The 13,587-nt window shown below is 37.2% G+C and overlaps 1 protein-coding gene across 1 annotated transcript; it reads left to right on the top strand.

Annotated features, from left to right (window-relative positions):
- The first annotated feature begins 1,884 nt into the window (after positions 1–1,884).
- On the top strand, positions 1,885–9,864 carry LOC101736765 (facilitated trehalose transporter Tret1-2 homolog). The gene is made up of 12 exons (XM_062674472.1): positions 1,885–2,282; positions 3,147–3,376; positions 3,806–3,959; positions 4,775–4,944; positions 5,557–5,680; positions 5,983–6,081; positions 6,572–6,630; positions 7,090–7,245; positions 7,809–7,991; positions 9,012–9,133; positions 9,472–9,716; positions 9,800–9,864. Exons 1-12 carry the CDS (start codon positions 2,243–2,245, stop codon positions 9,862–9,864), a joined length of 1,647 nt encoding a protein of 548 aa, XP_062530456.1. The 5' UTR covers positions 1,885–2,242.
- Positions 9,865–13,587: the final 3,723 nt, after the last annotated feature.

The raw sequence follows: 13,587 nt of genomic DNA, 5'->3' as shown, positions 1-13,587 counted from the left end.
AAAAAGTAAGAGAGCTTGGCTGGGAGGTGTTAATGCATCCGCCGTATAGTCCTGACCTTGCACCTTCTGATTACTACCTGCTTCGGTCTCTTTAGAATTCTTTAGGCAGTGTCAGGTTAACATCACGAGAGGACTGCCAAAACCAATTATCGCGGTATTTTGACTAGAAGCCCCAAAATTTCTATAGCCATGGGATCGATCATCTTCCTACCTACAAGATGGCAAAAAGTTATCGAACAAAATGGTTCCTACATACTTTAGTTAAATGTAAAAAAACTATATTAAAAAAATTGTTGTGAATTTTCTTAAAAAATGCCAAGAAACTTTTTTCCTCAACCTATTATATATCGAGATTTATAGTGAAAGCTTATCTGCAAACGTTTTGCGGAAGGCTTTGCGAATAATTACGTAATTTGCTTCAGCTTCAGAGTTTATGGCCCTATACGTTTCAAAATAGTAAATAGCTTAAACATTTGTTTAAAGAGTACATAGTTTGCTTTGATTTAGATAATGTTTGTTTGACACGTATGCAAAGGAACTCACGGCCTTACCGACCGATTAGCCTCCTCATGTCTCTAGGCAAACTGTACGAGCGTCTGTTCTACAAAAGCCTCATCCAAGGGCATTCTTATCGACGAACAATTCGGATTCCGCTTAAATTACTCATGCGTAAAATAGGTGAAGCGCCTCACGCAGCTCATTCTCGTAGGGCTTAACCGACCAAAGCCGTTCTACACGGAAGCCGTCAAAACGTTTGACAAAGTCTGGCACCACAGTTTGATTTTCAAACTGTTTAACATGGGTATGCCGGAAGGTCTCGTGCTCATCATACGGAACTTCTTGTCGAACCACTCTTTTCGATATCGAGTCGAAGGAACCCGCTCCTTCCCACGACCGGAGTCTTGCAAAGCTCGGTTCTCTCTCTGCTCCTCTTTAGTTTGTTTATTGACATTTCCCAGTCACCGCCGACCCATTTAGCCTTATTCACCGACGACACAACCGCTTACTACTGGAGTAGATACAAGTCCTTAATCGCGAGGAAACTCCGGAGCGCAGCCGTAACCCTCGGGCAGTGGTTCCGAAAATGGCGCATAGACATATCAACCCAGCGAAAAGCGCAACGGTGCTCTTTCAAAGGAGAACTCAACCCGTATTTCCTCCCGCATTAGGAGGAATAATCTCATACACCCGTTCACCCTCTTCGGCCAACCAATACCCTGGGCCATGACGATCAAGTACTTGATCACCCTGAGTCAGCCTGGATGCATCGATGACATTTCACTCGCATATAAAATTAGTTCGCGACTGTGCCGCGTTTATTCTCAGCAGACTTTATCCTATGATCTGTAAGCGGAGTAAAATGTCCCTTCGGAGCAAGGTGACACTTTACAAAACTTGAATAAGGCCCTGCATAACTTACGCGAGTATGGTGTTCGCTCACGCGACCCGCACACACACAGACACCCTCCAATCCCTAAAATTCCGACTTTGCAGGTTAGCTATCGGAGCTCCGTTGTTCGTGAGGAACGTTGACCTGCACGACGACCTGGGCCTCTAATCGATCCCCAAACACATGAAGTCAGTGTCGGAACGGTACTTCGATAAGGCTATTCATCATGATAATCGCCTTATCATTGCCACCGCTGACTACTCCCCGAATCCTAATCACGCAGGAACCAATCACGGTCGACGCCCTAGACACGTCTTTACGGATCCATCAGATCCAATAACTCTTGCATTAGACGCCCTCAGCTCTAACACTAAGAGCAGGCTTAAGGAGCCCGGTAACCGTACTCGTCAAGTTCGATGTGCAACCTGACCTAAACATCAGCCCGCTGAGTTTCTCGCCGGATTTTCTCAGCGGGTTGCGATTCAGATTAGTCATTCGCGAAGCAGCTGCTCTTGTGCTATTAGGCCTCCCTTGGAGGTGCTCGGGCTGCTGTTAGCAAATCCCACCCCCCCTGGCTGAGTCCGTGCTCGCCCACATATCCTGGTGAAACGGAAAAATACAGAACCACGCGTATTTCTGTATTTCAATTCAGATAGTGTAATAACGTCTGTCAGCTCATAAAACATTTTACTATAACACGGATTTAGTACCTATCTTCTATTCTTGTTTATTTAAATTAATACCTACGTGACTTTACTTAAGATGTACTTTCGTAGAACATAATATTTTCTAGTTTATAATTATATCGGCCGTGGAGTGTGGTGGTTGGTGGTGGTTTTTTTTTTGGTGAAAATGAAAGGAAAATTGAATCAGGTGTTCGCCTCTTTTGCGAGTAAGTGTTTTTTTATTATTTATATATATTTTTTATCACAAATATTTTTTTGTTTGAACACGTTTTCGTCTCACGCTTGGTATAACGAAGGCTGGTGCCCAGCTCTATGAGAATGAAATCGTAAAATCAGTATAAAGAATCGTTTGAATATCTTTTTTAATTTCATTTTAAACTAGTTTTACACTTTGATCTAGCGCTCGTTGCCTGTTTTCTGGGATAACCTGGAAGTTACTTGCTATGTATACATATATGTATGTACATCGGCTTAGTTACACCACCGTATATAACCTGTAGGAAAACAAGGCCGTCTCTGTTTCATATACCGACGGCCCGGATTTCGTTTTCTGTCTTTAATATATTTGCAAGATCATTTGAATACTTAGCGAGGGTCAGGTTCTGAATATGCTTCCTGCACTCAAGTGGCCACTACATGTGATATAGAATCATCCATGGGCTAAACTACGACGAAGATACTCAATATACTCGTACTGAATCTTGTAATAACGCTGCAATCTAAGGGCAGTGAGGATAGTAAAGACGATAATGACAAACCAACTTTTATTTATTTATTGCTTAGATGGGTGGACGAGCTCACAGCCCGCCCGGTGTTAAGTGGTTACTGGAGCCCATAGACATCTACAACGTAAATGCGCCACCCACCTTGAGATATAAGTTCTAAGGGTCTCAGTATAGTTACAACGGCTGCCCCACTCTTCAAACCGAAACGCATTACTGCTTGTGGTGTGGTGGTGGTACCCGCGCGGACTCACAAGAGGTCCTACCACCATAAATTACGCAATTTATAATTTTAATATAACTTCTTCAAGAGTAGCAAAATTTTGAGAAAAGTCACTTTATTTTTAGGTGGCTACGGTTCATTTTTGATGGGCTTCACCAACGTCTGGCCTTCGTACACGACGGAGCTCTTCAAGTCCGAGCTGACCCCGCTGTCGGCGCCATTCAGTGAAACTCACGCGTCTCTCCTGGGCAGTCTACCGTCGTTGGGAGCGATGCTCGGAACAGCCATAACCGGAACGCTGATCAACAGTCTGGGCAGAAAAAATGGTGGAATCGTTTTAACTCTATTCAATGTTGTATGTTTGTTTGTTATTATTATTCGCTAATTTCGTAAATTCAATTTCTATAATAATGAATTATTGTGTAAAAAAAATACCCACTAATACCAACATATTATTAATAAAAACACCCAATAAAATCTGAGCCCGTACGGGTAGGTACCACCGCCCTGCATATTTATGCCGTAAAGCAGTAATGCGTTTCGGTTTGTATGATGGTGTGACCTTTGTACTATAAAACTGAGATTTAGAACTTATTTCTAAAGTGGAGCACGGAGTTTACGCTGTTGATAAATACGGGCTCTGTTAACGACTTAACATGAGGTGGGTCGTGAGCTTTTCCGCACTTGTAAGTTAAAAAAAAAACCTGAAGGATCCACGTGCTCTCTTGAGTAAAAATCGAACACGTTCTAACCCTAATCCAATTTACTACAATTTGTTTTCCAGTTATCATGGATCATAGTGGAGCTATGTTCCTCACCGATGCTGATCCTGGTTGCGAGGTTCCTAGCTGGAATCTCCGGTGGGGGTTTGATGGTGTTGGCCCCCATATTTATATCGGAGTTCGCGGACGATTCCATCAGAGGAGCTTTGGCTTCAAGTACCGACCTTTCCCTATTTATTGGATTTCATTTCACTTTGCCTCTGATTGGTCATGTACTTAATCTAACTAACATTATATTAATCATTAATGCACTGTTTTTTATTGCTTAGATGGGTGAACGAGCTCACAGCCCACCTGGTGTTAAGTGGTTACTGGAGCTCGTAGACTTCTGCAACGTAAATGCGCCACCCACCTTGAGACATAAGTTCTAAGGTCTCAGTATAGTTACAACGGCTGCCCTGCCCTTCAAACCGAAACTGCTTCACGTCAGAAATAGGCAGGGTGGTGGTACCTACCCGCGCGGACACACAAAAGGTCCTACCACCAGTAGACTAACCACAAAAGCTCACGTTGCGAACTAATCGACAGAAAGTGTAATAATATTGTATATTATTTGAATATGATTAAATTAGCGGTAAATAAGCCAGATCTTGTGCCACGGGGAGTGATAAGGGTGAATTAGTAATTCCTTGTAGACAGTCACAAACTTTATGATAATGACCGAATTGACTATAATTCTTCACTATAGAGGGCTTGTGATGTGTAACCACATTCCAATGCTAACATCACATAGGCCACTGCGTAGTGGGTTCGTTTATCATATTATGAACAAACATAATAATTTTCGGTTGAGAAATCTACGTGCCTTATTTGGACCATATTTATTTATTTATTTATTTATTTATTTATAACTTCTTATACTAGAAAGTATAAAGGCGGACTTAATGCCATATTTAGTCTGTTGATTGGATTACACTAGTGAACTCCTAGCGCTGTTAAACCCCTGATGAATCCTATCATCTGTCCAACAGGTACTTTGTTTCTCTACTGCGTGGGAATTTTATTATCCTACATCATAGGCTGGTTCTCTACCTACCATATTATAATCTGGATAAGCTTAGCCCTGAGCGTGACCGGAGTTTTTCTCTTTTTGCTGAGTACAGAGAGTCCCGTTTACTACATGAGGAAACGAAGGGAAGAGGTACGCAAATAATTGTTATCATTTCATTCTTAAGTACAATAGCATTGAGGAAAAGAACCGAACAAAAAAACAGCGTTACTAACTTTAGTTTGGTCAGGAAATATCGGTAAATCAATTGATGAATCTACTCGTACTATTGTGTAAAAAGTACCCAATATGTACCCAATACTATCTGATACTTACCCAGAATATTATGAAATCTCAAATAAATCAGTAATTGTCCAAAAACTACGACCCAAAACGATCTTGATATTAATAAAGTATTCAGAACCGTAGCTCTAGTAGAAACACTACTACTGCTGCTAGAAATTACAATCGGTCTTAAACAATACCAGTTACACTTAATAAAAACTTCTACTTTTTGAATTGGATGGGAATGATCGATCGTAGCAGCGCACAGTCTACAAACAAAGGAGTAGATAACAAGAACTTGAGAAGAAAAAAAAGAAGGGATGAGTTTAAAATTTAGCCCCTTATGGTACATCTGCGTTCAACGTAGATCCTATAAAATCTTCTAGAAACAAGAGCTCAAACTGATCGTAGACGATGTATAAATGTGATCGATTGGTACGATTAACTGATCTCAAGTAAAAAGCATTTAATAATTTTCAGGACGCCCGCGCATCTATCGCACACTACAAAGGTCTATCGCCAACTTCCACGGAAGTCATGGATGAGCTGACAAGGATAAAGCAACAAATCGTGCCAGCTATTGAACTAGTTTCTGTTACCGCAGGTGACAAAACTAATTCAATTGTACTTATTTTATTTATTACTATAAGAGAATTAGAAAATATATTTTTGTCGCTTCCGTTTTCTACATTTAATAAATTTTGGAAAAAAATAAGTCAAAACTACGAGTTCCAGGTAGGTAGTCTTAAGAAATAGTGCGGGTAATAAAAAAAGTTTAAAAAAATGGTTGCATTCACTTCATAATAATTTAGAATCAATTTTTATATTTTTTAATTCTCCTATGATGATTTTTCAGATAACTAAATTTAAATATACATCTATTAAAACTAGTTATAAAACTTTCAGAGCCCGACAGCAAAGCAGAAGAGGCTGAAAAGGAGAAACTTAACAATGATGATGATGTACATGAACTAGCCAAAAACGTATCTACTATCAAACAGTTGTGTAAGTACGGGATTTTTGTACGACACTAGATCGTCAGATGTCACAACGTGAACATCGTCAACCACCTTGAGACAGACATGAGGTCCAAGCCTCAATTGTATTGTATAGCTTTTCACCAATATTTCAAATTGGACAGATGATATCGCGACAGAAATAGAAAGGTTGGTGGTAGCTCTTTAGAATAGCCCCCATTATCAATTGCTAGTGACACCGAGAAGACACGGGAGGATTTATATGTAGGTACCACGATGACATTGAGATAACTTGATTTTTGTACATAAATGTGGCATTGGCTTGAAACCAAATAAATTGAAGTACATAAATACTGCACTTTTTATATATTTTTTCTGTCATGAGATAATCATTAAAAATTTTTTTACATCTTTTCCACTAATTTTTCTCTTTGAAGCTCACAGATTGTAGCGAGTAGATACAAATAATAGAAACTATTAATTCCTGATAACATTAACTTCTGCTTTATATTTTTCAGTTACGACGCCATCGTCACTGCGGGGCTTCCTCATCGTTTTAACTGTGATATCGATGCAGGTAGATTATCTCAGATTATTTTAAGCATCCTTGCCCATATTATTAATATGGCTGGTTAATTATATGCAGGGGCATGGGCCATAATACTTTTATGGGGCAGTTGTCATTTTTTGTTTTCTATCAACTAACCTCAAAAGGCTTTTCGAACAATAACGAAACTAAATCGATCTGGCTAATCAAAACTTAAAAGTTAAAAGTAAATAGCCAATCATTCAGAGCAAACTGTGAAGTAGGACAGATTTGTTGGCAGAAATAGGCTATGCTATCTGTGAGACCCACTATTAAGGCTTCCATCTCACGTCTAAAGGCTAATGGAGTTCGCATTTTAATGTACACAGCCAAATAATTCTTTAACAGTAGTCTCGATAATTACTTTGTAAGCTACTTCCAAATTATTCTGTAAAATTCCACTCGCTTGGTCGTAGGCCATAGGTGCAAATGATTTTAATGATTCTTCAGGTTTTCATGGGCATGGTTCCAGTCCAAGTGTATGCTAAGGAGGTCTTCAGACAGACAGACCCTGCCAAGTCTGATTTATACACAGTGCTGTTCGCTCTGACGCTCTGCAGCGGGACACTTGTCACTGCCACTGTAGCTGACAAAGCTGGTAGAAGGGTAGGTTTTATTTTAATTGATTTTGAAAGGTTTTTAGCAAATGGTGTGTAACGCTCCCCAGTGTGATGCTCTTGAGATGCATAGAACTGAAATTTTGACAGCTCGGAAACTTAGCGTTATTATTTTTACCCTTGAGAAATTTTAAGTACTATCACTGGTGGTAGAGTGTATAGTAAACGCGCACGGGTGAGTATCACCATCCTGCCTATTTTGGCTGAGAAGCAGCCATGCAATTGGGATTCTTAACTAATTTCTCAAGATTAGTAACGGCTATACGTTGCATCAATGGGCCCTAAGCCACAAAGACGAACTCGTCAATTCATTCACACGTTTAGAGCAAAAGAAAAATTGCTCGTATATTTCGATAAGGAGAGATTTTTAGTATTGTAGATAGACAGACTAGTTCACGGCCCATCTGGTGTGATTACTGAAGTCCAGAAACATCGTCTGTGTGGTTCCTGTCCACTTAAGAAATGGGATCAATGGTATTACTAAAAGTATGTGTTTCATTCTTCAAATCAAACTAACCACATGACCTAATTAAATCTGATATCTACTTCTAGGTGTTATTAATAGCGTCTTCAGCGCTTGTGTCCCTCTGCATGGCCTCGCTGGGATATCTTCTGCAGAGTAAAAGTGCGTCATCTTGGGTCACCATCCTGGTAATCTTAATTTACTGCTTCGCCTTCATGTTCGGAGCTGGTACAGTGCCTTATGTCCTGCTGGCAGAGGTGTTTGTGCCGGAGGTGAGGATTTTGAAATTCTTAGAACCTACACATAAGTAGTACATCAGCGTAAAAGTTATTCGCTAGTCTGGGGTCAAACTCTCTTAGAATACTTTGGTCTTGAATCTGTAATATTACTTCTCTGCAAAAGTAATGCAGGGGCTATAAAGATAAAGAAGCCATTATTAACAATCTTAATTCATATTTAGGTACATACTATTAATGTAATTTTTTTAAGTATTTGACTTCGACAAAGATTGTCATAGGCCAAATCCTGCCATAAGCCCCGGTCGTGGCATTTCCTCTTCCACGTAGAGCCTGCAACGGCCTTTATGTCGTCTATAGGGGCTATAATCATAGTTATATCCTGAGTGTCAAAAAGTCTTCTAAGCAAAATGATCGGCTTGGTCATGTGACCTAAAACGTCGGGTACGATTTTATAGTGACGTCATAGTTTAGTAAACATACTGTAATTTTTTTTTTTTATGTTTGCATCCAGAAGCACATCATGCTGGTTTTTACACGCTTTATTTGGACGTTCGTTTTATCTGTTAGACAAGTTACTCATTCTGATCTTAATGATCATAATGAAGCAGTCAAACAAATATTTGTCGGCGCGGCGCCAGGGATGGCTAAGCGGTAGTTTCCGTCATCACTCGTATTTGGTTGAACTCAGTTTATAAAAGTCAATAAAACCTTTTGAATAATAATTATTGAAACTCAACACACACAACTTTCAGAATGACAGGGTAAGCCGACAGTTTCGTTCCACATACCGACAGACCGACTGACTGACTGCCAGAGACTCACTGACTGAGACGGACGGACCGTCCGATACGGACTGAATGACTGTCTGACACGGAATGCCACGACTCTGTCCACGTACCGCCATTTTATACTGTGGCGTTACGGAGTCTACCCTACATTTTGTGATATTTATCAAAATAACATTTCATCATTTAAAATAATAGTTAAAACAACGTCTTAATATTACTAAAAGTCGTTAACCACGACATATTGATTTTTACGTAATTTTTTTAGGTTCAAAGCTTTGCGTCGATGCTGATTGTTGAATGGGTCTGGTTCCTAGATTTTGTCATCTTGGCCATATTCAACTACATGACCACATTAGTTGGGATCCACGGTGTGTTCTACGTTCATGTGTTTTTTTTTTTTTTTTTTTTTTTTTTTTTTTTTTTTTTTTTTTTTTTTTTTTTTTTTTTTTTTTTTTTTTTTTTTTTTTTTTTTTTTTTTTTTTTTGCTGGCAGCACTGACCGCTACTTGTCAATATTATTGTGCTCTCCCAATTATTATTTAAATTTAAATATTTATAAGTTTTGTATTGTGCTTAAAATCATATAAAACGTATATCTAAGTGATACTATAAGTTTATTACTACGTAAAACATTGAATTAGTGCATTTTACTGCATAATTGTAATTTTTATTTTATTTTACGAGGGTACTATCAATTATTTTATACAAATCCAAAATGATGACCAGAGGTACCAAAGCTCGTCAAGTTGATGACCAACTTCAAGTGGCTCTTCAGCAACTAAAAACATCACGGGAACAGTGTCAACAACTACTAAAAGAGAGAGAAGACAACGAAGTCGAAACACTCCAGGTAATAAAGAAAAATACCATGTTGAAAGGACAGTTGTCTCAGCTCTTCATTGAATACAATGAAGTTCTTGAGACTAACAAGAAATTACAAATTGTTGTAGACGGCTTCGATCAGTGCAGCGGTGAGTATGTTGAGTCGCTCCAACTCTCAGCTGAACTGAAAGTCAAACTTTCTGAGGCACATGATTGTATCTCTAATTTACAGTTAGAGATAATAAATCTAAAAGCCCAAAAAACACAGAGCCTGTACTCGGAACTGATCGAGAGTGAACCAGCTTCGGGAACAGTGATCACCACTTCTCAGTGTGACATACCTACAATTGATTTGACTGGTGGTGACTCCGATAGTACACATTCCTCTCGATTAGTTCTTAGTAAGAAAAAGTGTAAGAGATATTCTAAACTAAATAAGTTTATAAATAAAACGGAGAAACTATTAAAACCTAGAAAATCTATTAATTATATAAAAACTATATGCAAAGACCGAAATGCACTGCGCACAAAACTAAATACTTCACTTAAAGAATTACAACTTGTTCATCACAATCATGAGTTAGAAATAGAAAAGTTAACCTCACAAATAAATTCATTGAAAACCGATTTGGACAGTGTCACTAAAAACTATGAATATGCTCAAAAAGACATATGTGAACATATATCGGTGATGGATAACCTGCTTGATTTATGTAATAATAATAAAGAGCGATTTGAATCTTTGACATTACAATATGCTAATTGTAAATGCCACTGCTCTATAGCGGGTTCTCCAGTACCAGACTGTTCCAATAGTCAAAATCAATTTTCTGGTTCTACCTCTAAGCCCGTTGTAAACAACATAATGAAACCTGTGCTTACTAAAAACATTATTAAAATATTCAGTGATGAACTAGGAAAAAATATGGGTGTAGCGCTGAATGATCTGTGTTTGGGACAATCTGTCATAAATTATTGTATGCCTGGGGCTTCATGTACCCACATACTTAATAAAATTTTAAATGTGACTCATTGCCCTAACACAACAATAATTATAATGATTGGGAGAAGGGGAAATGCAGATATAAGAGATATAAAATATCAAATAAATCAATTATTAACACTACAGGTGAAAAAGATCATCATGTTTGCATTTCCATTTATTCAGAGTATGCCAGCAGAAAATAAAATAAGACATAGCATTAATGATTTCATGCAAACAGTTTCTAATGTAAATAATTATTATGTCATGACACCATGCAAATCAGAAAATACATTCTATACTATTGACATTAATTGCATGATAAAAAATAAATGTATTATTATGACAAAACCTAACAAATACTATTTAGGTAGCTACAATTTTAGACAAGTAGCAAACTCGCTACATTATTTTTTACATATTTATCTAGCCATGAATTTGGCTAATCAACCTACTGCTTCTTTTGAGCAGGAAAAAAATATGACATTTATTAATTTGGAATCCGTTCCAAGTAATTTAAATTAAATCCTAAGACAACAGAGTTTACCTCTTGCAGTAAACGTGATTTATTTGGACACAACCCATCAACAAATAATGTTTCTTTGAAAACAACTGTGATCAACCTGGTGCATCAGAACTTACAAGGTTTGATGGGTAAAGAACTTGAAATTGATTTGTTCCTAGATTTTAATAAAGTCAATGTTCTATGTGTAACTGAACATTGGCTTAAAAAATATGAATTAAATTGTAATTTTAAAAATCACCAGGTTGTGAGTTCCTTCTGCAGAGAGAATGCTATACGAGGTGGCTCACTGATCATTGTTAATAAAGATTATAAATGTAAGGAACGTAGAGACATTGTGAGCCTCTCTGTGGAACGGATTATTGAAATGGCCTGTGTAGAGCTTGAGCGATTCATTGTTGTAAGTGTGTACAGACCTCCTGATGCGTTATATGATTCTTTTGAAAATATTTTGGAAAATGTATTGCTAAAGCTTTCTGTCTCTAATAAACAAATTTTTGTATGTGGTGATTATAATATCAATCTTTTAGAAAACACAAATACCACTATTAGATTCAGAACATTGTTAAAGTCATATAACCTCCCAAACTTATTTCTAGAGCCTACTAGGACAACGACCACATCGGCAACATGTTTAGATAACATATTTACAAATGTAACACCGATTAACAAAAAAATTATTAATCAATTAACATCAGACCATAGTGGACAATTTGTGTCTTTTGAATCTATTATGAATTCTAAAGATAAAAATACTCTTGTGATTGTTCCTATTAATAAAAAACGAATTGAGAAGTTTAGAAATAATATTAAGCAAGAACATTCAGAAATTATTTATAACAAAAACCCAAATTTATCATACCAAAATATGTTTGAGAGAATTAATATGGTCTTTACGGATGTATTTATTCCTAAAACTGTAACATTAAAAAACAAAACGGTGTTCAGCGAGTGGGCCACCACCGGAGTGTACAAAAGTAGAAAAAAATTGTATGATCTGTATTCTGAAAAAGCTTATAATAATGATGAAACATTTCATCAATATGTCAGGAACTATTCCAAACTATTTAGAAAAGTTTGTTTAGCGGCAAAATCTTTACATTTAAGTGATTTAATCAAAAATGCCCCTGACAAGATAAAGATGACTTGGAACATCATTGGTAGAGAAAGTGGAAAAGTCAGAAATAGCCATCAAGAATTCTCGTTAAAAATAGACGATAAATTGGTAACTAGTCATGAAGATGTGGCTAATGCTTTTGAAAAGTTTTTCTCTGACATTCCAGTTTCAACTACCACATCTCTAAATTCATCCCCCACAGCAGCTGAAATATTATTGCATAACCATGTCAAGAAATGCAATGAAATTTTTAAATTTAAGAAAATTAATTCAAACAATATAATAAAAAGCTTTAATAGCCTTAATGTAAAAAATACAGCTGACTTGTGGGGAATATCAGTAAAGGTTTTGAAGTCTGTAATAGACATTATTGCTTCTCATCTTGTTAGTATTTTTAATGATTGTATTAAGTGTGGTGTATTTCCTGACTTAATGAAACATAGTAAAGTGATTCCTCTTTTTAAATCTGGTAGTACTGATGACCCCTCTAACTATAGACCTATTTCAGTACTTCCTACGTTGAGTAAAATCTTTGAAAAAATTATTTTGACACAACTTTTAGAACATTTTAAATCAAATAACCTGCTTCATAATAAACAATTCGGGTTTACAAGGGGTCGCTCTACAACTGATGCAGGTGCTTATCTAATCAAAAATATATTTCAATCTTGGGAGGAATCGCATGATTGTCTTGGAATTTTCTGTGACTTATCCAAAGCATTTGACTGTGTTGAACATGAAACATTGGTGAGGAAACTACATCACTATGGTATTAGGGATGGTGCATTGGAACTTATTACTTCCTATTTATCAGGAAGGATACAAACAGTAGATGTGAAAGGAAATAGATCTTCAGGCACCACGTTGAAAATGGGTGTACCTCAGGGTTCCATTTTGGGTCCTTTTTTATTTCTAATATATATAAACGATTTGCCTAGTTTTATTGAGTCCCGACACGAGGTCGTATTATTCGCAGATGATACATCTTTATTATTTAAAATTAAACGACAATTACAAGTCTATGACGAAGTGAATGATGCGATTTCGTGTGTGGTTCATTGGTTCCGTATCAATAACCTATTATTGAATAGTAAGAAAACGAAATGTATTAAATTTACTTTAAAATGTATTAAATCATCTTTAAATGTGAGACAAGTAGATAGTAATGTAATTGTTTCTGAGGAATCATTGGAGCTTGTTGAGTCAACCGTATTTCTTGGTATAACAGTGGACTCCAAACTGCAGTGGGGACCTCATATTCATAAATTGGCGAGTAAGCTTAGCTCTGCAGCATACGCAGTAAAAAAAATTAGAATGTTAACAAATGCGGACACGGCTCGTTTAGTTTACTTTAGTTACTTCCACAGTGTCATGTCCTATGGCATTTTGCTATGGGGC

Source organism: Bombyx mori, chromosome 20, assembly GCF_030269925.1.
Source record: "Bombyx mori chromosome 20, ASM3026992v2".
Taxonomy (NCBI): Eukaryota; Metazoa; Arthropoda; class Insecta; order Lepidoptera; family Bombycidae; genus Bombyx; species Bombyx mori.
The sequence above is the reverse complement of the archived record's forward strand: the minus strand, read 5'-3'. Positions and strand labels throughout refer to the sequence as shown.

What these genes read in the sequence shown, in the direction of transcription:
- LOC101736765 (XM_062674472.1), top strand. Translation starts at nt 2,243, where the DNA reads ATGAAAGGAAAATTGAATCAGGTGTTCGCCTCTTTTGCGA. An exon ending in CTGACAAAGCTGGTAGAAGG is followed by an intron (nt 7,246 to 7,808) that starts GTAGGTTTTATT and finishes ATCTACTTCTAG; the next exon opens with GTGTTATTAATAGCGTCTTC. An exon ending in GGTGTGTTCTACGTTCATGT is followed by an intron (nt 9,134 to 9,471) that starts GTTTTTTTTTTT and finishes AATGATGACCAG; the next exon opens with AGGTACCAAAGCTCGTCAAG.